The sequence below is a fragment of the Leptidea sinapis genome, chromosome 17 (genome assembly GCF_905404315.1).
Source record: "Leptidea sinapis chromosome 17, ilLepSina1.1, whole genome shotgun sequence".
Lineage (NCBI taxonomy): Eukaryota > Metazoa > Arthropoda > Insecta > Lepidoptera > Pieridae > Leptidea > Leptidea sinapis.
The window spans coordinates 7793112-7819845 of record NC_066281.1 but is presented as its reverse complement, the minus strand read 5'-3'; the positions used below and the strand labels follow the sequence as shown (position 1 = coordinate 7819845).

At 37.3% G+C, this 26734-nt stretch overlaps 2 protein-coding genes across 3 annotated transcripts in view; one reads left to right on the top strand and one right to left on the bottom strand.

The window, feature by feature from the left end:
• LOC126969133 (GATOR complex protein WDR59) overlaps positions 1-6994 on the top strand; it is a 29589-nt gene extending 22595 nt beyond the window's left edge. Inside the window, exons 11-12 of the mRNA XM_050814443.1 lie at positions 343-515; positions 6405-6994. Coding sequence (XP_050670400.1) covers positions 343-515; positions 6405-6495 — 264 coding nt within the window. The 3' untranslated portion in view covers positions 6496-6994. The remainder of the gene's footprint in view (positions 1-342; positions 516-6404) is intronic.
• Positions 6991-21141, bottom strand: LOC126969135 (uncharacterized). 2 transcript variants are annotated; one of them, XM_050814446.1, is made up of 9 exons: positions 20994-21141; positions 20592-20729; positions 19368-19547; positions 17502-17763; positions 16643-16827; positions 14656-14737; positions 13580-13742; positions 12612-12776; positions 6991-12135 (listed from the first exon to the last, which is right to left on the bottom strand). In XM_050814446.1, the coding sequence occupies exons 1-9, from the start codon at positions 21018-21020 to the stop codon at positions 12108-12110; spliced, it is 1230 nt and encodes a 409-aa protein (XP_050670403.1). In that variant the 5' UTR covers positions 21021-21141; the 3' UTR covers positions 6991-12107. The 2 variants fall into 2 exon arrangements, with proteins under 2 accessions (XP_050670403.1, XP_050670404.1); XM_050814447.1 differs by having other exon boundaries at positions 16643-16818.
• Positions 21142-26734: the final 5593 nt, after the last annotated feature.

The following is a 26734-nucleotide window of genomic DNA, read 5'->3' as shown; positions in this document are numbered from 1 at the left end:
ATTAGTGATGACCTAAAGAATTTTATTGTTAAATCTAAAACAACACACAAAAAAAATGTATACATATATTTTACTTTTTGCATGTACCAGCCCTTCTGCTCCGCCCAGGCGTAGGCTGGACTGTTCTATTACTTGTATTATGGTTATAGGGAGCTCTACGGAACCCTTCCGTATTCGCAGGTTGTCGGGTTACAGCCGATATGTTTATACTCACTCGTAGTGTGAAAGATGTTTGGGTAGAGGCGAGTAGGTATATTTAATCACTAAATGACTAGAATGCAAGACATAATCGTGCCTTTAACTTGTGAGTATATACAGTAAGTAACAGTCGGGTGGTGGCAGGTCATGAAGCTGGTGCGGGGCCGGGAGCGGCAGGAGCAGTGGGGCGCGGAGTGCGGGCGTGTTGCGTGCGGCCGGCCGCCGCGCTGTGCGGTGTGCGCGCGGTGTGTGCGCGGCCTGGCGCTGACCTGCGCGCTGTGTGCGCACGCGGGCCACACGCGGCACCTGCTCACGTGGTACGTTATAATACTGAAAATATAATAATATTGACACATCATCATCATCAGCCGAAAGACGTCCACTGCTGGACAAAGTCCTCTTCGAAAGATATCCACGACGATCGGTCCTGCGCTGCCCTCATCCAACATATTCCGGCGATCTTGACCAGATAGTCGGTCCATCTTGTGGGGGGCCTACCAACACTGCGTCTTTCGGTACGTGGTCGCGATTCGAGGACTTTACTGCTCCAACGGCCATCTGTCCGTCGAACTATATGCCGTGCCCACTGCCACTTCAGTTTCGCAATCATTTGGACTATGTCGGTAACTTTGGTTCTCCTACGGATCTCCTCATTTCTGACTCGATCTCGCAGGGAAACTCCGAGCATAGCCCTCTCCATTGCCCTCTGAGCGACCATGAGCTTTCTCATAAGGCCCATAGTTTGCGACCACGTCTGCGTACCGTAAGTCATCACTGGAAACACACACAGGTTGAAAACCTTCGTCTTCAGACATTGTGGTATTTGGGACGAGAAGATTTTACGGTGCTTCCCGAATGCTGCCCATCCGAGTTGGATTCGACGAGTGACCTCTTTCGCGAAATTGGACCTGCCTAACTGGATTGTTTGTCCGAGGTAGACGTACTCGTCGACAATTTCGAGAGTACAGTTCCCAATTGTTATGGGAGTAGGTGCGACATGTACATTTGACATGATCTTCGTCTTGTCCATGTTCATTTTGAAACCTACTCCTTGGGAAGCTGTATTGAGGCCATCGAGCATATGGCTTAAGTCGTCCATGGTCTCTGCCATGATAACGATATCGTCTGCGAATTGAAGATGAGTAATGAATTCGCCGTTGATGTTGATGCCTAGTCCGTGTCAGTCCAGAAGCTTAAAGACATCTTCCAACGCAGCGGTAATCAGCTTGCGTGATATGACATTGCCTTGGCTGACTCCCCGCTGCAGTCGGATAGGCTTCGAGATCTAATCCTGGAGATGGACTAACATGGTGGCGTTTCTATACAAACACTTCAACGCTTCGATATATCGGTAATCAATGTTGCACCTCTGGAGAGACTGAAGCACCGCCCAGATCTCGATCGAATCAAAGGCTTTCTCATAGTCCACGAACGCCAAGCATAGTGGCTGGTTATACTCTTCTGACTTCTGTGTAACCTGCTGCAGCTTATGTATGTGGTCTATGGTGCTAAAGCCTTTTCGGAATCCGTTTTGTTCGGGGGGCTGGAAGTCGATTCGTAATAACTCTAGAAAACAACTTATAGACATTGCTCAGAAGTGATATGAAAAGCATTTTATCGCCCTTTTAGAAGAACAGCACCACTATACTTCTATGGTATGCTTGCGGCGTTTTGCCTTCGAGGATGACGGAATTGAATAGTTTCTGGAGCGTTTTAAGTACAGGGGTACAACCAGCTCTCAGAAGCTCAGCTGTAATTCCATCATCACCCGGCGCCTTCTTGTTTTTAAGCTATTTTAGGGCCATACTAATCTCGTACAGGCTGACTGACGTCTGACGATATTCAGCTGTGGTGTAATAGGATTCGGACCTCAGATAACCCCACGACATTCCATCGTAATCTGCTCACAGCTTCGTCCAGTTCCTCCAACTTCTCGTCGGTCCGCAGTGACTTGATATTGTATGTTTCCAGGGCCAATGGTCTTCGTTTGTGGTAGCGCTGCCGCACACGGGGATTCTTAGCACCCCCTGCCCTGTCGCTTATGTGGCTGCTACCGTGGCTACCACGAGCCGTTGGGGACTTGGGGCCGGGGTCTTATAGTGTCAGTCATATATTTGGGGGGCTTTAGCCATAATCGCCACGCTTGGCGATCGCAGTAAATGGTGTGCTCTTAAAGAAAGATGCTGCTGCCCATACTCTGTTGTTTGTATCCCTTAGTCGCCTCTTCCGACACCCACGGGAGGAGATGGGGTGGAGCTATTCTGGTGCGACACCACACGCTAAAATATTATATATTTCTTTTACACAAATTATCTTGCCCCAAACTAGGCTAAGCCTGTGCTATGGGTGCAAGCCAACGATATATTTAATACGATAGTTTTACTTAATTTGACATAAACATCTAGGCACCTACTGGGATTCGAACCCGGGACCTCTAGCTAAGTGTTAGGCTATATGGGTCGTCAAATTTAGTGACGTGACAGATATACTTGTTTTACCTAGTCGCGATGACGTCATCTCCAGTACTCCAGACAGTCCCTTGTAATATTGACGTGGATACACACAAGATTTCTTTTTCTGTATGAGGGGACAAACGGGCAAAAGGCTCACAGGAAGGGGAGAGTTGAGGCACCCGCGCATAGACATCCGCAACAGCAAGTGTCAAGAAATGCATTGCCGGCCTTTAAGGTGTGAGTATGCTCTTTTCTTGAAGGTCCCAAAGCCGTATCGATTCGGGAAAACCGCAACTTGTAATTGATTTCACAAAGTGGCTGTGCGAGGCAAAAAATTTCTCGCGAAATGCGCGGTTTTGGAATGACAGACGTCAACGTGATGCGGGTGGTATTTTGCACGTAATGTGCGGTGGCACGTAAGCTCCTCTGAGCACTCCCCGTGATAAATACAGTAGAATATGCAGAGAGAACCCACATCTCTACGCAACGCCAAAGAATCAAGCCGATCGGAGATGACTTGATCGTCGATGATTCGAGCCGCTCTTCATTGTATGCGGTCAAATGGAAGAAGCTGATACTGAGGAGCATCTGCCCAGAGGTGAGAATAGTACACCATGTGAGGCCAAATTTGCGCCTTATATAGTTGCAGGCGATGGCTTATAGTGAAGTACTGTCCCGCCTTACTGAGTACACAAAGGTTTTTAGAGGCCAGTTTGGCATTCTCTTCCAAGCGACCACAGAACTGAACGTCGCTCGATATATCGACGCCAAGTATGCCAATACAGGCTGTGGCAGTTCGAGGAGTGATCTGGAATTGAGGGGATACGACGAAGGGAGACTTTTTAGCGGTGAACGCGCAAGGTCTTCTTGGGGTTCAATTGTACTAAATTTTGTTTCGCTATGAGCGCTTTATGTTACACCCGATCGAAGGCTTTCGCTATGTCCAAACTCACCGCCAACGCCTCTCCCTTCGACTCAACAGCATACCTCACCTGTAAATGGGCACACCATTTACGGGTGAGGTATGCAATATCACTACCTAAGCGACCGTAATGGCAGTCGCTGATCAGCTAGTGCTCCTCTAGGTATCCCAAGAGCTGGCGGTTGATGACCGACTCCATTACTTTGGAGAAAATGGAGGTAATGGCAATGGGTCGGCAATGGGACGGATCCGAGCGTACACCTTTCTTAGGGTTCGGGTGCACTAAAGCCTCCTTCCATAATTTTAGGACTATGCCTTATGAGTAGGAGAGCCGGAAAAGACGGATAAGGACCGGCGCCATTTCCGGAGCAATGTCCGCAGCATTATCGGGGAAATGCCATCGGGCCCGCTTGATTTATGAATGCCCAAGGTGAAAAGTGCCTTAAGCACGGCGCCATGCCGGATTTTTACTTCCGGCATGTATTACTCGCACCGCGGAATATGGGTGGACGCGAAGAGGGAGCCCAGGAGATCAGCTTTCGCGTCATGGGCCAGCGAGTCTTCGTCCCTGTGCAGTGGCGGAATGGCTGACTGGCAGAAGTTTCCTTGGACAGCCTTGGCGAGCGATGCTAAGGCGAAGTCGTGAACAGATCTCCCTGCATGATCGGTGGTACGTGAGCCTAGATATTCGGTGTGGTGGCCGTTATAATCCCTAAGAGACACGATCTCTGCAGTGGGGATCTTCTCCAACACGGAATCTGTAGCCATTTGGATGTGCTCGAGGAGCCGGTCAGTCTCTGCGTTACCGATATGGGAACTATACAGGCATGCGTAGATTGGCGGATGATCGTCGCAGTCTACACCCAGCCTGACGATCCCTATCCAGGACCCATGTTCTGTCTTTCAAGAAAACTCAGGCGTCGAGAACACACATCCTCCCTTACGAAACGCACACGCCAGCCCGCGGTATAAAGGAGTGTTCCAGATTATACCACGGGTATGAGAGGTAAGATGTATCAGCCAGAGAGGATATCTGTGTCTCGGTTTAAAAGAACAGGGCCGGCTGCGCCGTCTCAAGTCGGAAGTAGATGGCATTTAAATTTGAGCTAAGCCCCCTGATGTTGCAAAAGTCCACAGCGAATGTGGAGGAGGCTGGTTTGAGCCTCCTGCTCTGTTTGCCCCCTCCAAAATACGCGGGGCAGCCTGGGCATCCACTATTAGGTACAAGTCCTTTTTAGTGCGTGATGCCATTTGTATTTCTGTAGGGTAGGCCTCTGGATGCAATTTAATTGAATTTTATTGCAAAATAATTATCCAGAATTGAGTGAGCTTGACATATGACAAAAATTAAGATTAAAATAGTGACTATCTAGTTTTAAAGAAATTCATTTTTGTTTGTAGTATTAATATATATAATAATTTTTGTTTAGTGTCCTATAAGTCCTTTTAAATGTCGTGAAGTGACAGTGGTTTGACTGCGGAGTTTATTAATTCCGATGCTTTAACAGCTAAGTTTTACGCAACTTAAGTCTCAGTTAAGTCTAAGTACGCTCTATAGATCTAATTCCTAGTCTTGGGAGTCTAAACTAAAGCTCTGTTACGCTGTTAGGGAGTTACCTATGCATTCCTTTGCTATGCTCACTATTCAATAGGACGTTCATGACGAAAAACAGTGCTTTACTCCCTTGATAATTCACTATTAATACTTATTTATGCAACTGTTGTGTAATGTACCCCTTATAAAACACGAATGTGGGTTTATTTATTAATAAAAGCATCACATGAGTGTTTTAATACCTAATTATCAACAGTTGCATACAAGACTTTGAATCCTCTAAAAGATTCTGAAACAGTTAACTTACTGCTGACATTAAAACAGCCAGTCCTAGTAGTAACCTAATATCATCCATTACTCATTATATACAAATTAACTAAGTATCAATGAAAGAATTATTTATTTTAGAAGTAATTTACATTTTGTATAGTGCAATTATTAAAATTCACTTGAATATTATGTTATTTTGCAGCGTTTAAAATATCTGGCGGTGTGCTCAAAACGTTTCGAATAAACTACTTATTTTTACGGCGCGCCATGTTCTGGAAGTATGGAACGCGCGTAAACGAAAATGTTCTTTTTTTGAAATTCATACAGATACCACGCATCGAGCAATAAGAATGTGGCTGTTTGTTGAAAGTCTTTGTGCATGAAGGGATCGAAAAAAAACCAAGGAGTGTTGTTATGAAATTCAATACAACATTACAACACTCGTTTGGATGATGTAATTAATGTAACAGTGGGTGTTTTAATGTTGGTAATAAGATTCTGAAACAGTTATTTCAAGAAAAAATAAAGGATTAAAACGCATGAAATAATAAATGAATTTAAAAGTTTATTTTGCAAAGTTAGGAATATCATTGACGTAGTATAAATGACTAGATTCATAGTCGTGTGTTAAAAGGTCGTCAAAAATATCCGAGTGGCGTTGTATACGCATTAACTTTTCACATTATAACATGCATTCAAATTAACACCTTAATTCGTAGCAGTAATGCTCAAAGTCTATTTATTGAGAAGCTCATTGATTGTGGTGCGAATACATTTCGTCGTCGCTCCTTTATAAGTTTGCATATGCTAATAATAGCATATAATTGGACAGTTTTACACTGAGCACTTTGTCATTGCGTGGCGTTATATTCAAAGCGCGGTCGAAACACAACTGAACGATAACTCTGCCTAATAGACGCGTAGCAGAGTTTTGCTTCATACATTTTTTGAGTGATTGTGAGTCTAGTAAGTTTAGTAAGAATTAATAATTGTATCTTTTTTTTAGGTTTGAGAAACATGACACCTGTCCGACTGGGTGTGGCTGTAAATGTGTCATGGAGGGAAACGCAGTGTGGAAAGGAGTTAAATACGTCTAAATATGATAAGAATATGCCTTATTTTAGACGCTTTTAAGAATTATCACAATTGTAATAAAAAAAAATTATTGATCCGCAATTTTCCGCAAAGTAACGCAGTAGGCGTTCCATAATTATCCATATCCAGGAAATCCATAATTATCCAAATGTTTTGAGTTTTCCCTAGTGTTGATTCCGCCAATATTTGTCTTGAAACAAAACAAACTCTGAAGTCTCGTGCCAGATTTTGGCGAGTCAACACGTCCTGAGGATGCCTCGTGTAGAGGCGAAACACGTGTCGAATTGTTTTAAGACAATAAGAAAAATATTGGCGGAATTATCACAAAGTAAAACTCAAAACATTTGGACAATTGTAATAGATATAATTATTACTTATCAAATTATAAATAATAATTTATGTGAACTTAATAATACCTTTTAAGAATAATGTGATTTAATTACAAATACGCTTATCACTGCCGATTTTGTACAGAAAGGAAATAAAATGATAAAATATTAATGTGTAATACTTTATTTAACAAACATCGTTAATTACATTAAATCATTGTGCAGTTAGTTTCTTAGTTTATGCGAAATTATTAAAAGTATCCTTAAATATAACACTAACTAACCTAAATGAGTTGTTCAGTCTCATCAAAGCATTTATCTTGCCTCTAATTTTATCACTATGTAAAGAAAAATAATCTGAAAGCGTGGAAAATCACAATATTTATCAATTTTTCTAATATTTACAAGAGGTATAAGGTAGGATTTGGAAAAAAGTTTTGAATATTGCATTCATCAAGAAATTAAAAAAAAATCCTATAGTTTTATAATATTTTTGAATTTAAATGATTGTATGTATAGAATTATTATCTTCCTTAGACGAAGTAATAAGAATACCTACAGAGGCAATGTTACTGTTAATTAACTTTAATTATCATTAAATAATTTCTACGTCTAGATATAGTCTCTTGTTTTTAGGCAACGCATGACAACAGGCTAGGTTCATTACTTTAGTGTGCGTGACAAGCTACGTCTCACACTCGAGATGCGTATATCACGTTGCTGAAAATAGAGTTTAACAGTTTGCTTCTATTTTTTTCGACGTGTTCACTGCTGTCACGGTCTATCTAGAGTCTAGACATATAAATTATCTAAGGCTAAATCTTAATAATTTGAAAACTAATTTATTTGAACATCGATACATTGTATTCAAGTTATTCAAACTAATCAGACTACATCCAAAATGTGTAATAATAATTAAAAACGAAAATCCACTCTAGGGTTGCCAATTTTTTCTTGAAAATTCAGAATTTGTCTGATTTCAGTAAGTGTAAATAAAGTGTAAAGATTAATTATCATTAATTATTAAATTTTATAGAGGTTTTTTCTTTCCTCCAAAAATTGTCACATCCCACTTTTCACACTTGCAACATCCCAATTTTTTGTGGCTTTGGGCACCAATAAGTACATAAATAATATGTCTATTATTATAAAAAATACTATATTAATGTTATGGTTTATAGAGTACACCATCACGAATTAGATCACAATACTCTTATTTATATAGTATATGGCAACCCTAATCGTCGCCCACTCAATAAGATTAGGCTCTGTTAAAGTAATTTAAAAATGACAATAATTATAAAGTGAAGAAGCGCTAGCAAATAAGTTCATGATAATCTAATAAGGTAAGTAAGGTAATCGTTTCGCGAGCTTGCTTTGCTGACGCCTTGGCGTGTCTCCTCTAAATGGTCGCACACCATTTTGAACGCCCGTGGATTATTATACGTTAAAACTTGACACAAAACATTTGTATCTACAAAATTAACCGAGACACAGGTTTACTGGAGGCCGGTAAGGGCTGATTTCACCATTGAAGTAGATCGCGATTACAACACTCAGAACTAACTACGTTTACACATGAAAACGAGTTTTTAGATTAAATTCGTATTTTACCAACAGAAATTATTGTGTTATCGCCTTTAAATGCTGACTGCCGAATTTTGGAATTATAATTTCATCTTTAGTCTCCTATTCCATACCACAAATTTGCCACTATCACGTTAAAGTAGATTACCAAGCTTTGAGTATCAGTGTTTCCTAAGTTTATCCGTAATTATCGATACTAAGATTAATAAAAGTTTTATTTTATCGTAACATAAATAAGATAATTTATTGAATTAGGCGTTATTGTAACGCAAATGTTTTGAGATTTCTTCAATATTTTCGCCAATATGTGTCTTCAAACAGTTCGACACGTGTTTCGCCAAACTCTCGCACGAGATTCAAGTCTCGTCATAATCTCCTGAGGATGCCTCGTGCAGAGGCGAAATACGTGTCGAATTGGCGGAATTAACACCCAAGAAAGCTCAAAACATTTGCGTAATAGAAATACTGACGTATAAGAAGTTTGATTTGTCATACTTATCTATGACAGTTTTGACAAATATTTGATATAATATTATTCTATTGTTGATGACATAAAACCTCAGTTTTGGTGAATGCGCTTAAAATGTATTGGCGGAACCGCTTTGTCTATGAGAATAATCATTCAATTGCGTTGAACGTTAAGTTTGAGACACTCGTTAAGGAAAAATAACTGTACTAAGGCCAACGAGAAGAAATAAAGAATGTAAACAAATGGACCGTTACTGAGATACATTATACAGAATTATCTTTACATATAAATAAAATAGGAGTGTCTGTTTGTAATATTGAAATACCGTTTTTTACTACATGTATATAAATATATATACGATACATGCACCAAAATAACATTTTTTTACAATTTTTCTGTCTGCCTGTTTGTTCCGGCTCATCTCTAAAATGGCTAGCTTTTGAAGGGACTTTTATGGGCAGGTAGCCGATGTAATAAGGAGTAACTTAGGCTACGTTTATTTTAGAAAAATTCTTTTACCTTAGAAAAATAAAGTTATGTTGCAATGTCCAAGAACCGGTCTAACTCTTAAAATAATTTATAAGGCAAAACAACGTTTGCTGGGTCAGCTAGTATTATAATAAATAGGGCTGATTCGAACTCTTCAGACGAATCAGTTTTTTCATCTTTGCTTAATATAGACCAGAGCAATTTCAAATCCATAAGTTTTACATATAATTTATTCAAATAAAAATGTTTTGAACCCCTGAAACTTTGTGTTCATTCTTTATCTAGTCTCGTTGGCCTTACTATAATATATAAGGATTATTTTATTATTGTGCGTTCAGCTTTATCAAGGCATCAAAGACGATATCTATAATACACACTTGAAAAACCCCGCTATAAATAAATCTTGCGTTTTATAATTTTTGAAGTCACACTGTAATTTTTCGTTAATTTACTATCTTATAAGGTGAATCATAATAATAAGCGTAAAAAAGTGTAGCTTAAAAATGTAACGGGTATAAATATTTAGATAATTTATACGTCTAGAGTCTAGTCTCTGCTAGACAATAAAAAAAACAGGCCGTGCTCATTTCTTTAGTTTGCGTGACAAGCTACGTCTTACACTCGCGATTTGTATTTTATTTTGTGTTAGTGTGCGTGCTTTGCTCAAAATAGAGGTAACTGTTAGTCTCAATTTTTTTGACGTTTTCACAGCTGTCATAGTCTAGGCGTATAAATGATCTAAGGTATAATATTAGGTAGGTATGTCGCCATTTTTGGCACAATCAACTTCTAGGTCCCATGGTTTGTATCAATATATTAATTATAATTTAAAATAAAATCCATATGTAAGCATAGTTAAGTAAAATTCTCAAAAAATAATTACTAACGAAATTATAGGCGCGGATTTACATTTCGGCAGGAATTATCTAATATTTACGAAGTACAGAATAGGCACCAATATAAGAAGCATACTACTCTAAATAAAATAAAATCGCCACCATTGACGTACAATAAACAACTAGACTTCCAATCGCTTATTAAAAGGTCGTCAAAAATGTCCGAGCGCCGTTGTATATGCGTATACGTCATTAATTTATACATATAACATTAAACATTCTTTCAAAATAACACCTTATTTTGTGGCTCATTGGAAGTAGTAACACTACGTCACGCACGAGACATACGCGAACACGAGGCAAGAACATTCTGTTTTAGCAATTAAAATGTAATTATTTAGCAAAATGATTAAAAACGTCAAGTTAGTTCACAATTTTGTTAATTTAAGGGCACTTACCTGAAATATGACACTATCCTTTTTAAGTTTTGATATATATTATATTCACTAAACACTTTGTCATTGCGTGGCGTTGTATTCAAAGCGCGGTTGAAACACAACTGAACGATAACTCTGCCTAATGGTTGCGTCGGCAGAGTTTTGCCTCAGACAATTTTTAGCGTAATTGTTAGTATAGTTGTTTATTGTAAGTCAATCATCGCTACATTATTGTTGATCTTCCTAACTAATAAACGGATTTTGCATTTTACGAAAAATATCAGAAAGTATTTCAAAAAATCCATACAAATAGGTAACTTATTACTGTTAGATTTATTTCATTCAAACTGTAGTTAGGTACCAATACAAATCGTGCTACTCAATCACACAAAATTATATAAGAATTATTTATATTATTGATCTATGACTGTGCATTGTGTTATTGTTTGTAGCACTAAATTTTTATCGTTATCTGTACCATACAAATACAATTTAACGTAATATTAATTTTTCTTTAGTAAAATGAACAATAATGTACTTTGGACTGTTCCAACATAATATTATAATATAGATTATATAATCAAATTGTAAGATCGTTCTCACTAACTGAGCCAACCATTAGAGTGGCGCATGAATCGCAAATCTTGCTATGTCTTGTTCAACTCTCATGGACATACAAACCTCGCAACATTGTTCAGAAATTTTGGTTTAAAAATAAGTAATCCAGAAGTAAGGGATTCCATTTTAAAATAACAAATTGTATAAGATCGTATTATCTTATTAATAAACTCTTTATTTAGATAGAGAGCGACAAACGAGGGGACTTGTCACCCGATTAGTATTAAGTGATCACCGCCGCCTACACATTGGCAACACCATAGAAATTAAAAGAGCTTTGGTTTTTTTTTTTTCACAGTTTTGTAAGTGGCAGAATGTTTTTTGAAAACCGCCCTGTGAAGGATTTCCCCACATCCAAATGGTGAGGACAAGCGCTTAGTTTTATCGATAAAATAATTTAAGCTCACTTTACAAAAACTTAAAGAAGTGGGTGAAAACAGATTGATTGAACAAGTACCGTTAATAATAAATTAATCGTTCAAAAAAGCATAACCTTTATTTTTGTGCGGAATATATTCTGTTGGTATCTACTGTTGTCATTGTAAATAAAACACTTTCAAAAGGATTAAAACGCGTGTAATTGTGACTATGTTTTTACATTAAATTAATTTGTAATCTAATATAAAAACACAGTGGACAACATAAAAAAAGTGTTTCATTTAAATGTGTAACACTCGCGTTAATGAAGGAAAATACTTTTGTAGTTCTCCTTCAACAAAGGAATCACATAACTACACTTGTCCTTAAACAGGATTTACTAAAACACGTATGTGGTACAGATAACGCTCTACAAATCACCTTACTAAATAACTAATCTCTAAATTTCATGCAGGATGACTTCAACTTCTCTCACAGACGTGTCGTTCTATTGTAGCAGCTAAAACAACAACATTTTATTAGTTTTAAACAATAAAACCATACTTTTATAACTAACACTGCCACGGTCACGACAAAAACCAAATTTCAGATAAAGGTGGTTGAAACCTCTTTTGTATGCTAAGAAGGACCAATCTGAAGTGGGCTAAAGAGTATTTAACTAGAGTGACAGTTCTGTTATCAGAGCTCTATATTTCTATCTACAAATTTTACCTAGTTACCCATAAATATAGATTTTTAAATTATTCTATATTATGTTTCGTCAATAAATTAAATTATAATTAAGTGTAAAAGTTTTATACGAATTGAACGACGTATTTACAGTTACCATGGGTTTATTGAGAAACTAGTTATTTTACTAGTGGCGCCCCCCTTATTATATAGATCATAGTACCAAAATATGTCAACAATAATTAGTCGACGCGAGTTTGTCTTAAATACGGTGAGAGTATAATAAGCGTTATATTTTTGGCGTACCTCTCGAGCAGCCTTCGCTTCAGCTCTGGAGGGTAGGTGACGTATATGTAGTGGTCGTCGTCATCCAACATGGCGTCGTCTCCTCCTAACCTGTCCCCTCGCGTGGGAGATGAGTGTGTTGTCATGGAAACTGATGCACTTCCCGCTACACTGCCTTCTTCTGAACTATAATTAAATTGTCGTTAAGCAATCCAGTCGCTATGTGTATATTTTCGGGGTAGAATTATTAAAGACATGTTGCGCTGTAAAAAAAACATGACCATGTGTTTTAGCCCCTCGTTCATTACAACTAACAAATACCAAATACACAAGTTTTAAAAAGATATTGATCGTTTAACTTTGTGTGTGTATCTAAAGACACAGACGTATGCTATAAAATAAAACATGACCATGTGTTTTTAACCCCTTGTTTACAACCATCAAATACAAAACACACAACTTTTATAAAACTAGTAAAAAGAAATTGTTTAGCTATGTGTGTGTATTATACAATCATAGACGTATTGTGCTATAGTGTGTGTAAAATGTGTTTAACCCCTCCATTACATACCTACAAATAACTGTGCAAGTTCATTAAAACTTGTTTAATTCTCGTGAGTTTTGTCTTATGTTAAGATCGGATTTTAAAAATTATTTCTTTATTTATTTATACCATTGGCAACGAGACCATCAGCACAAGCTGTTATTCATTATCAAACAAGAATATTGAAATAATTCACGATTTAAAAAAAAATCATGTTGAAGCGTAGGTATGTCCTATTTTCTATAGGCTGTTTGTGTAACTTAAGGATTCCCGAAAAAAATGTTTATTGTAATGCCCGGTCCACATAATATGATGACATTAAAAAAAAAAAAAAGAGTTAATGAACGAAGGACAGATTGTTTGTGCGAAGTAAAAGAGAAAGAATAATATACGATAACGGTCGTTATTTGCATGTGGAGAGAGCCTAATTTGTAACTACACTTACTCGAAAACGATCCATATAATGTAGTAACACATGCAGAGGGCGAGTGCCAGACCGGTAGCAAGCGCCAGGAGCAGCGGCCACGGGAACACCCGGGCTGCAGGAGTGGTGTCCTCCCAGTACCGGTCACAACTCAGGTACCAGCATACCGCACGCTGCATCTCCTCTTCAGAACGAAAAACATTTAAATTACAACTACATACAACGTCAAATTAGCTGCATCGTCCGCTTCATCAATTTTTTGTATGTACCAACCCTAACGCTCCGCCCAGACGTAAGTATATAATTGAAGGAGAACGCTGAGTTACGCTTTTACGAGTTCTATTCCTTGTATTGTGCCGATAGCACTCGTGTGATACCTCGGATAAAATAAACTCCTCTTCCATATAAAAAAAAAACATGATTTTCAATTTAAATGCAGCCAATGAAGATGATTAACTATGGGTTGCTAAAACCTATTCAAAGCGGTCGTTAACATCATACCATGACGACTCCAAAGATTCAAGATTCAAAATATTTATTTCAATTTGGCCATGACAGACATGGCATCACTTTCCATGTCACATATCAATAAAAAAATCAAATAAAATAAATAATTAGCAATTAATTAGTTACGTCCATTGTGTCCTGTGGATCATTCTTCCAAGCATTCTTGTCTTCCATGTATTACTCTAAGTTGTAATATTCTTGCTTACAAAGTTTATTTTCATACAAGTTTATTATATTATTATTTTTTCCTTTAGATGCAATATTTCATCAGGGAGTTTATTATAAAATTTGACACAGTACCCCATAAAGATGTATCTACGTACTTGAGACAATCTAAGCCCAACTGTGCTAACTTGTCCTTATTCCTAGTATTATTTCCAGCTATAAAATACTCCATATTAAAATTATAACTCGAACATTTACTATTGAACTGGTTCTAAACAGTGTAGGTATTCTAATAAGTCTTACTCATGTTTGGAATCTAATACAATGATAATAATAAAACCTACATACTCTGTGGAGCTTTTGATGGTGTATACCTTAAAATATCCAAGATATTGACGACAGACCTGGAAGAAATTGTAAATTACCTTCGAGTTCTGTAAACTGAGGCTGCGTGAGATGTAGAAGGAGTGTCGCGATGCAGGAATGTACGATCTTCTCACAGCGCACCTTAAAACAGAATGATGCCAATACATAATACAGCGTTATGTTGTTATACCACGGTCGATAATTTTTTAAACCACAAAAAAAATAATAATAGTAGAATGAAACCCATTGCAAAAGGAAGAGAATATAACGAAAATGAAAGGAAAAATAAATTACGGGCGATCTGGGCGGGAAGTGGAAATGGGCGATTTAAGGTTTTTAAAACGGTTTATCTCCATTTCCGGCGAACCTACAAGTCCTATGGAAAAAAGTTAAAAGCAAAGTTGTAAGCAATAAAAAAAATTACAACCTTTGCTTTCACACTTTTTTCACATAACCTCAAAATTTGTGTAAATCATATAACCAAGTTTTTGAATTTTTATTTTTACCTGTTTCAAGAAACCATTTTATTGCCACGAAATTTGGTGAGATTTTCCTTTTTATATACCTAATACACTGTAATTTTTTCGTTTGAAGTTTTATTTTTTCACCTTATTTGGACTTACAATATCGAAATAAAACCCTAATTTTCAATTTAATTCTCACGTCAAAATATCAGCTTTTTAAAAAAAGTCAGTGGGCTTTCTGTTACTCGAAATCTCTACTTTTGGATGGTGGAAAAAAAAAATACACATTACTGTGCTAAATGTTCGGAAAATTTAAGCCCATGAACATGTATTTCATAGAGCAAAAATATGTATTAGGTACAATTAATCAAAACTATTACAACACCACTAATAAATTATAATAATAATGAAGGAAATGTTAAGCATTGGAAAGTTCAAGTGTGTATTTCTGTTGTTACTCATCAGTTACATTTCACACATGACACAATAATACTTTGCTTGAGTTGTTGTTAAAATAGCCAAAATGTTTATTACGGGACCAACCTGAAAGCTATACCTAAATGGATACGCTGGAGAAAGTCCAAAAATGAGGTAACAACCATTGTCTTTGAATATTGTGCGTAAAGACGACCAGACAGTCCGATCTGTCAATGTGTGCATTAATAAGCTTTCTTAACACTCAAAATGCCAAGCGTGGCTCAATCTTTACGATTTGTCTATAGAAAAAGGTTACAATAGATTCGCTTTCCTTTTTTATCTTGCTGTATCTCCGTTAGAGATATTCTTCTCTCTCGCACGCTTTGTAGGTAACATCATAAAAAAATAAAACACACATCTACTTTTTGAAGTACAATTAAATAAAACTTTTGACATTCATAAGTACCAAACTTTTGACATTCAAAAGTGTCATTTCCTTGACCTACATGAATAAGGGGTATGTTCCGATATGCACTGTTATGGACTGCCAGTATACTGCCGCAGTACCCTAGGGAAATTTATGACGTCATAAATCGCCGCCATATTCTACTGTGAGCACTAGCGTTTTCGAGGTAAGGTACCGCAGTACTTTGATCACTCGAGTGCCTAACGTTTTATAAATAATACCTACAGTTTAATTTTTAATTTGACAGTACTCCAATAACAGTTTTTTTAATGAAGTAGAAAACTTTAATACACTCATTTGAATGCTGCGTCAAAAAATGCGGCTGACAGTATACGGGATTGCGTACCGTTTTAAATAGTAACCAGTATAACTGGCTATAAAGGAACAGCTTCACAGTATACTAAATTGACGTCACACTGTACAGTGGTCGCAGTACATATAATAATAATAATAATAATTTATTTCTCTTAAAATCATAGTTTACAGCAGCTAGTGGCCGGAGTCACCTTTTAAGCAAATAATGCCTGTACCAGGTGTCTCCGCTCTTCCAATTCAGCAATGTGTTATATTTAACAAAAGTTTTATTGACATGGTGGTGAAATAATAATAAAGTTATGAAATGAATATAAATTTAAAAAGGTTATGAAATGAATATAAATTATATCGCAACATACCCATAGTGATTTTGATTTGAAATACCTTAAGTCCTTGAAGTTTGTTGGGGTCGCAGGCAGCGCGCTCGGCTTGTAAGTCTGCCAGGGTCTTCTGCCGACTATCCGGAGGCAGAGATGATTCCACAGTGTCTGCGTCACACAGCTCTGACGTCTGATTCGTGTCGCCGTCATCCCTCTCTTCTCTTCGTTTCTCCTCTGAACCTGTCAAATCTTTTGCAAGATAACCCTTATTATTTCTAGCTACGTACAAATAAATGGCAGGATAATATCTACTTTGTAGGTCAAAGTGAAGAATTTGGTCATGCGGAGGGAGGTCTCTAAGGTTTCAAACCATAAAAACCTCATTTTGGACAAGTTTGGTTTTAATAAGAAGTGAGTCAAATAAAATAAGTTGAATATCTATGGTAGTGGCTTTGAAATCCAGTCGGATTACTATAAGTATCACTTATTGGTAAGATCATTTGTATATAGATAAAAACCGTGACAGCTGTGAGGACGTCGAAAAAAGTTGAGGTTGTCAGTAAACCTCTGTTTTGAGCAATGCACGCACACTACCACAAAGTGACATAGACATCGCGAGTGTAACACGAAGCTTGTCTCGCACCCTAAACTAAAACCCTGGTCTTTATATGCATCAGCACCAAGAGGCTCTATCTATAAATTATCTAAGACTTACTGATTCAGCCACTTAATAATTATTCAATTAAAAAAATTTACTTTGCCGGTTTTCTGAACATATCGAGTCTCCATTCAACAATTCAATTATTATCTCTGCTTTCAAGGTCAAAGTAAAAAATTTGTTCATGCGGAGGAACATAAGTCTCAAAAGTTTCAAACTTTGAAAAACTCTATTTTGGAAAAGTTTAGTTCTTTTTTCAATTTACCTTCGTCCTCATTCTCAGGTTCTGTTCGTGGACAGTCAGAAACTGGTAAAGGAGGCGAAGTACGTCTGTGTCGGCGCCTCGCAGGCACCTTAGCCACACTCCTAGTCGCAGCCGGGGCTAGCGCTTTCCGCGCTGTCTCCACGTCCTGCCAAACCTCCACATCAGTGCTGGGGATAGCCCCGCCGCTGAGCAGCCCGTGGGTTATCAACACCTGACATCGCATTATGTCACAGTAGTCGGCAAGGCACACCGCATCTTCCGCCTGGAAGATGTAGAATATAGATTATAGAATTTGTTTGAAATGAAAATAATTATCGTGTTGAAGGTTTAACAGAAGATCCAATTGTTGTGAGCCTTCTTGAGTGTAAGTTCCGCTAAGATTCGTCACGTATTTCGCCTCTTCACGAGACTCAGGTCTCGTGCCAGAATTTAGCGAGTCAACATCTCCTGAGTCATGTTAACCTCGAGGCTTTCCAACTTCTCAACAATACGGTCTTAGAATACTCAAAACAACTAAACATTTCGAGTGACTATAGTTCAATGTAGTGAAAGTGCTATTGAGCTACCAAAATCAGAAAACAAGCACATTCATGTCTTCTCATTAGCTAGAGACTGTAAGAAAAATATTATTGAAAAATTCTTAGTCAAAATATTATACGTAAGATTAGTTAAGATTTAAGTTTATATTAAGATTAAGTCATTATATAATTAGGAATAATGCTATTTAGCTAGATCGTATATTGTAATCTAGAAATAATAATAAAAAAGAGTGTGTATACGCATCCAAAAAGTTATTCTTTGTTGTGTATAGACAATGAAACAGAACACAATTTAAAAAAAAAACTAAATGTCATAGACATGTCAGTATGTTTGACAGACCGCCTTTTCTACACTCTCTGTACTACAGCGCCTCACTTCTCAGATGTAATTTTATTAAGAGCCTTTTAATAAATAGTTATTTACTGTTAAAGTAGTTCTTCATTTTTCATTAATCCCTTTCTGGAGACCTTCAACACTAACATTCTTGTTTGGCGTAATAAACCCATTCTTCACGCTACCCATTCTAGTTCAAAAAATAGTATACCTATACTAGCAAGTGGTGAGAAAGCTTTCATACCTAAACTAGTAGGTAACTAATACTTGTAGGTAAATATTGTCATAATTGATTGCCTTTATAACACATTTATAAGTATTTTTAAAATATTGTTTTATTCGAAAGTATGTTTCAACTTATTAAGTATTTTAAATCCAAGACTGAGTTTTAGAATGTAAAATAATGATAGTATATGAAACAATGATATTTATTCAGCAATTGGGTTTTTACATACACTTGTACTTGTCAATAATTATAAACAAATTTAAATCTTAATTATTACGTCTTTGCGACAGTATGTCCTGCGCTTCGGCAACCACGCGCTTTTGTCATTTAGGCAATAATTTACTGTGTTATTTGCCTTTTTTATTAAAATATTCTTTATTACGGATTCAAATGTAGTAAGGGGTAATTCTTGCAGGCAAATTGGTATTTTATTATAAATGCGAACACCCACCAAAGAAGAATGTATTCTTTGAAGAAGATAATAATCAGAACACAATTTATGTTTGTGTCTTATGTTGAATGTGTGAATGTCACTTCTCTTTTCAAGTATATATTCTGACGCACATGCATTACATTGGCATAAATATATTGAGAGGCAAAAGTCCTTAAAAAACTCCCTTAAATCTTGAATGTAGCTAATAAATTGATCGTACCGCCCGTTTTTGTAAAACAAAATTGCAGTTAATATCTGCCGCATATATGAAAATAATTCCAACTGCTATAAATATGTTTGAAGATAGATTTTATCCAGTCTATATTACGATTACCTTATTAATCAAGTTCTTGTGTCTTTGGTCAAAGTGTGCGTCAAGATGTCTCTCCTCATAGAAGGACTTCCCACAAAAGGCGCACGTCCATTGCGATGAGCGGTGTTGCAATTTCGCGGCATTGTGAGGCGCGAATATGTCCCGCGCGGCGTGAAATGGGCACTCCAGTGGTAACTTTACCTGAAAAATATTTAGTAAAGTACATATACATCTTTTGTGAAATAAAGAATGACATTCTGAAGAAGAAAATTATATTACAAAAAGTAAACTAAAACACTTAAACATCAAGTAATAAGAACGATTAAAAGACCTAAAAATTATAGATGTACACTAAATTATACAGGTCGTAATGTAGGTACAATAGCTTTCTTTTTTTTAAATTAGGGAAGTACCTATTTGTTCTTGTTTATACCACGGGCTAATAGGTGCATTTACGTCAGGGAGGATGTCTGTTCTCGACGCCTGAATATCATTGAAGAACAGGACCTATCCGTTATCTGGCTCCGCGTATACTGCGATGACCATCCGCGAATCTACGCATGCCTGTATAGTTCCCATAGCGGTAACGCAGAGACTGACTAGATCCTTGAGCACATCTAACCGGCTACAGATTGTGTGTACAAGAGCAGAGCCCCACCGCAGAGATACGCTAAAGTTTCCAGCTATCATGCGGGGAAATCTGTTCACGACTTCGCTTTAGCATTTGGTCTGACAGAACTGGTTATAAAAACAAACAAAATACTGTAAAAAACTAGAGAAAACTGTCATCATCATCATATTATCTACCGGTAGACGTCCACTGCTGCACAAAGGCCTCTTCCAAAGATCTCCACAACGATCGGTCCTGCACTGCCCTCATTCAACGTATTCCGGCGATCTTAACCAGATCATCGGTCCTTGTGGGAGTCTACCAAGACTACGTCTTCCGGTACGTAGTCGCCATTCGAGGACTTTACTGCCCCGACGGCCATCTGTCCTTCGAAATATATGCCCTGCCCACTGCCCAATTTCGCAATCGTTTGAGCTATGTCGGTGACTTTGGTTCTCCTCATTTCTGACTTGATCTCGCAGGACAACTCCGAGTATAGCAATCTCCACTGCCCTCTCCAGAGCGTGAGCTTTCTCATCATTTTAATAAAACTATGCCAAAAAAGAAATACCTGGTTTGAAGCAACAGTTCTGCCATTTGAAGAAGTATTTTAGCGAGTATTATGATGTTGTTACCTTAAATCTTTCGAGGACTGGAAGCCATTTGTTCTGTATCACTTTCCTCACAATTTTCGAATTGTCACGTGAACAGGTAATTTTGAAGACGGATGGTCCCGGCCAAGGAATCAGCGTCAGGAATAGAAGGGCCAGGACCTGAAAACACCATTTTATCATCAGCTCTGAGTCAGCTTACATATTATACTTATTATTATTAGAAAATCTAATCTCCCATTTTATTAGCAATATTTCAATCGCACATTGACTAATACTTATACTGGAATCCATGCGGACACTTATCTCATGTGGCAGCTTTTATCAAAGTCCTTGAGCTTGAGTTCAATCACTTAGCTTGCATGGTAATGTTGTTATTTATTGATTTTCACCACGACCCGCTAACCTTAAACGTAACTGTCTCACCTCGAGAGAAAACGATGTGGTCCTCATTCATATCTTGTATTCAGCAAACTGTTATTAAACTGTTCAACTTTTGTCTAAATAAAACACACAATTAATATAATGTTGTTAAAGGCAACATCACTTCAGGTTATGACACATCGCTGGTTTGCGCATGCGTGGGTTGTAACCCCTGTCGTTCCCCTTTGATTGCGACGAAATTTTAATCATTTAGGGCTATATTTCACCGCGACTCCACGCGAAGTCGCAACCAATTGCCACTACCAATAATAGTATACAGCTATATAGTGAGTTACTCAATTGGTGTCCGTTTGGTTGCGAACCAATTGGATGTGTCATGGCTCTGTTGTCTGTACGGTATCTAGTGGTATCTTAGGGACCACCGTGGTGCCCCGGTGAAATATAACCATTACAAAAAACTATTTAAGAGACGCGGAAATGTTTTCATTCTTTTCTGTGCCATGGGAATGTCCTAGAATATTACTTTAGTCCTATATACCCGTGTGTTGACCAACTTCTGGTCTATTATGTTTTACAGTTTATTTAATTTTATTTTATTTATTAGGAAAACCAACAGCTTTAAAAACTTAAATGATACTTAAGATAATTACTGAGAGCCAATTATAGGTTTCCACAATAAGTGCTAGAGTAGTATAATGGAACTGACTAAGTGAGCATATACAATTCAAAAATTACAATTTACATGATCACACTTATCCGTACACGCTGTCTGTCAATGGAACAACGTATAGCTTACCAGGGATATACGAGTAAGTTTGTATGGAAATTGCAACAGTGAACTGGCGATAAGAATGGCTTACAGCCGTTCCCAATATTCAGTCTATCTCTTACTCGAGATAAAAATCGTAACCATCGATGACTTTTCTGTCCCAATAAACTTATCGACGGTAACTCACCTTATCCGTACACGCTGTCTGTCAATGGGACAACGATAAGCTTACCAGCGATAGAAGTTTGTATGGAAATTTCAATTCACGCGTCCCAATATAAGTCATTCTTATGACTTATCGGGTATATTGGGACAGCTTCAGATTATTGACAGATAATTACTGATAATAGAAGGTAGTAATATATCTATCTGTAGATAGTATATTGGGAACGGCCGTTACCGAGTCTAGTCTTTGTTACGCTTGAACAGAAGAGATCTAGATTATTATCACTACTTGACAGATTGTTGAAGCTTAATTATGAGAGATCTCTCTGTTGTGTACATGATCGAGACATGGAATACATGCATTTATTTTGTATTTCTAATTGCTACCCGCGACTTTGTCTGCACTTACTAGTGTATCGAACACGTTTTCATTTTTCGGCTCCATATAATTAGCCTATAGAACTCACAAAATATAATGTGGCTTTCTATTGGTAATCTTCACAATCTGTTCAGTAGATTTTACCTACATACAACCATAAAAACTCTATTTCTTTATAATTTTCGTTATATACATTATTTAATTACATACGTGTGATAAAATCACTATTTTATTGTGAAATCAACTAATTTATTTCAAGTGTTACTTTCCTGACGACTTTAATTTAATTATTTTGTATGAATTTTAAATACATTAGTTCCACTATTAGTAAAATTTTGTAATTAGAATTAAATTAAAAATGAAAAAATATCTCTTAAGTGAACATCAAAGTCAGTATTCCAGCCTTCGTTGCGTTCAAATAGACTAGGAGCTTTTAATTTTGTTTTATTTTATTATTTGTTATGACTATGATTTTGTTCTAATTTGTAATTACTTTATTTTTTTTATAATCTGTATGTTTTGTTCTAGTTTTTAAGTTTAGTAGTAATTAGTAGTAATTGTTTTGTATGTTAATTAGTAATGTTAATTTTATTCAGGCGAGGTGTCCCTCTTGAAGTCATGTGTCACGCGGGGGCCACAGAAGGTCAGCGTTGCAACACATACTGAGTGGCTCCTTTTTTTAAACACCACACACGTTTTTTTTTGTTTAATTAAAAAAGAGTATTAGTTTAGATATAATTGCTACGAAATGGAATCTAAGCAGATCGACCTCCGACTACTTTTTGCGCTAATCCAACATTGGTCTAAAATACAAGCTGATGCCTTTTCATAATTCTCATTCCTCCTAATTAATTCCTCTTCTTAATCAATGTATCTTAATGTGTCTGACGACGACGGTTTTCAACCAGTGTGTGTTGCCAGTGATGACTTACGGTACGCAGACGTGGTCGCTAACTATGGGCCTTATGAGAAAGCTCATGAAAGGCATTATAGTAATTAGATAATTTCAAATATCTAGGAAATAGATAATTTCAAATATCTAGGAGTCATACTTGATCAGAGGCTCTCCTGGTACCCTCACCTTGAGCAACTGGCTGAAAGAGTCAGAAAATTAATATGGGTTTTTCGCTCGCTGAGGTACGTGGTCCCAAAGAATGACAAATCTGAGAACGATAGTGATTCCTCTAACACTCTGCTAAAGAGAATATATACTGCACTAGTTGAATCCATCCTAACCTACTGCATTCCAGTGTGGGGAGGTGCTGCAAAAATAAAGTTTTTAGACATTGAGCGCTCGCAACGAGCATTGATTAAGGCCATGTATTTCAAACGTTACAGATATTCTACAGAACAACTTTACCTTGAGTGCGGTTTACTCTCTGTGAGGAAACTGTTTCTGAAACATGTTTTAATCAAAAAACATAAAGAAGTACCATATCTCGTAAATAATAAACAAAGTAGGAGGCAACCTAACGTAACTAAAGTCCCTCGAACAAAAACAAAGTTTGCTAGCGCACAATACAATAGTCTCTCAGCTCAAATTTACAATAAAATAAATAAAAAACTACATATCCACTCAAAACAATATAACGATTGTAAAAAAATCGTAGAGAAGTGGTTAAAGTCTCTCGACTATGAGGCAACGGAGATTTTACTTAAACAACTTAAATAATGTACAGAGTATAATAACTTATCCAATGTTTACATAGATCAGACAGAAAATATTCCACACGCACTTAACATATATACACGCACACAACACTCACAAAAACACACAGTATCGCACGCACACACACACTCACACATAGTTACACATATTTATCATTTAGGTTTATAATAATAAAAAGTGACTTACATGTTCGATAAGAATTAAAAATCGTAATTGTAAATCTTTGTCGCTGTAATTGTTAAGGTGTTCAAAAGTAACTTTCCAAATATTTAAATTGTTAATTTATATTCATTTCATAACCTTTTTAAATTTATATTCATTTCATAACTTTATTATTATTTCACCACCATGTCAATAAAACTTTTGTTAAATATAACACATTGCTGAATTGGAAGAGCGGAGACACCTGGTACAGGCATTATTTGCTTAAAAGGTGACTCCGGCCACTAGCTGCTGTAAACTATGATTTTAAGAGAAATAAATTATTATTATTATTATTATATTATATATTAAAGGCATTTATTTTCTCAAAATTGATTCCTTTAGAATTATTTTTGGTGTCATTTCTAATATACTAGATACTGATACCGCTTCGGAAACAAATGGCACTCGGAGAGAGAAGAAGCGGCGCAAGAAACTCTCCCAGCATTCTTTTTTTGCGCTCTTTTCAAGAAAAATATTGTTCAATCATTTCTATCATTAATCCTGGTCGCTCAGAGGGCAATGGAAAGAGCTATGCTCGGAGTAACCCTGCGAGATCGAATGAAATGAGGAGATCCGTAAGAGACCCAAAGTAACCGACATAGTCCAAACGATTGCGAAACAGAAGTGGCAGTGGGCAGGGCACACAGTTCGATAGACAGATGGTTGTTGGGGCAGTAAAGTCTTCGAATGGCGACCACGTACCGGAAGACGCAGTGTTTGGTAGGCCCCCCACAAGATGGACCGACGATCTGGTCAAGATCGCCGGAATACGTTGGATGAGGGCAGCGCAGGACCGATCGACGTGGAAATCTTTAGGGAAGGCCTTTGTCCAGCAGTGGATGTCTTCCGGCTGATGATGAATTAATGTATAATAGCACGAGGAATATTTTTTTAAGGATTTTTGTTTTATTATGCCAAAGAAGAGTAAGATACTCAGTAGACAGAGCTTATAATAGTCCTACTTGGAGTTCCCTTCCAAGTGTTTTAAAATTATTTAAACTAAGATTATGATTGTCTCTAGCTATTATAATAATAGTAATATTATTAACAGAGCGCAAAAAATAACACAGGAAGAGTTTCCTGCGCCGTTTCTTCTCTCTCAGACTGCAATCTGTTGTCAGAAGTGGCGGTAGTGATGAAAAAAATATATTTTGTTGTATTTTTTAGCCAATACGGGACGAGGCGAGCTGGACAACTGATGGTAATTGATACGCCCTGCCCATTACAATGCAGTGCCACTCAGGATTCTTGAAACACCCAAAAACTCTGAGCGGCACTACAATTGCGCTCGTTACCCTGAGACATAAGATGTTAAGTCTCATTTGCCCAGTAATTTCACTAGCGACGGTGCCCTTCAGACCGAAACACAGTAATGCTTACACATTACAGCTTTACAGCAGTAATAGGCTCCGTAGTGGTACCCATAATCTAGCCAGCATGCTGTGCAAAGGAGCCTCCCACTGGTAATATCGCTAAAATTAACAACTTTATGACATAAGTGACCACGGAACTAAACGTTGCTACATAATATATCGACGCCACGCATACCGATTTATTATATTTAAATTAGTATTGATAGCATGATGTTATTGACACAGGTGATCAAGTGAGGCCTATTCTCTGTGGCTGATATATTTTTTGTAAATTAATTTTAGTTTCGAATAAGACTATCCTATGAACATGCATGTAGAAATAATTATTTCTACTTAACACACGGCAGTACAACTCGAGCGAAAAAACAGAAAGTACAGAAAGCGCGCGAGTTGACTGCAGTCGGGGCCTGAGGTAAACAGCGGGAACATCTCCCCTCGCTGTCCGCACGCCTGTCGTGTAGTGCCGTACTTGACAGTTATCGTACGCTTACCATGTTATAATAACTGAAGTTACGATCCCATGTTATTTTTTAGATTTTAATAATGATTGTTCCGAGTCCATTAGGTTCCGTTTCAAAAAAACGAGTTTTTCTTCATCGCCGAGCACGCGAAGTGGTGAATAATGTTTTAAACATGTGTGTTGAATAAAGGCAGAACGAAAATTTGAGGTTTAACTATAAGTTTAAATGATAAACTAAAAACATTGTTTATATTTATCGACACACTCATGTTTATGGTCATCAATTATAATTAGGTCACATCACTATCGCATTACTGAACTCTGCATTCAACTCGCGCGTAATCTGTAGGTAATAGAGTTATGACACAAAAAATTCGTTTTTTTCTGGCTGTACTCAATGATCTCAAATATCATTGGTTCTGGGGCTGCTGCTTCGGCTGCCGAAGACAACAAGCTTCGCAAACATGTTGGTCTCAGTGAGTCATACATCTTTGTGCCGTTTGGTGTCTAGACACTTGGCCCGTGGGGCCCAGAGGCGCGGAGAATGTACAAAGTACTATCTTCGCGCCTCAATAAGGCTACTGGAAACCCAAGCGCTGTCAGCTATTTCGGTCAACGGATCAGCCTTGGTATCCAACGCGGTAATGCTGCCAGTATTCTTGGTACGCTTCCACGTAATGATAGTTTTAATTTTATGTAGTCATAGTATTGTAAATATAGTTAAAAGATTTATTTTGTATAAGTATATATATTATATATAATAT

Coding starts and splice junctions, on each gene's coding strand:
- LOC126969135 (XM_050814446.1), bottom strand. CDS start 21,020: ATGAGGACCACATCGTTTTCTCTCGAG. Junction 17,764..19,367: donor ACAAGAACTTGATTAATAAG/GTAATCGTAATA, acceptor TACATCTTCCAG/GCGGAAGATGCGGTGTGCCT. Junction 14,738..16,642: donor ACAAACTTCAAGGACTTAAG/GTATTTCAAATC, acceptor TTCTGTTTTAAG/GTGCGCTGTGAGAAGATCGT.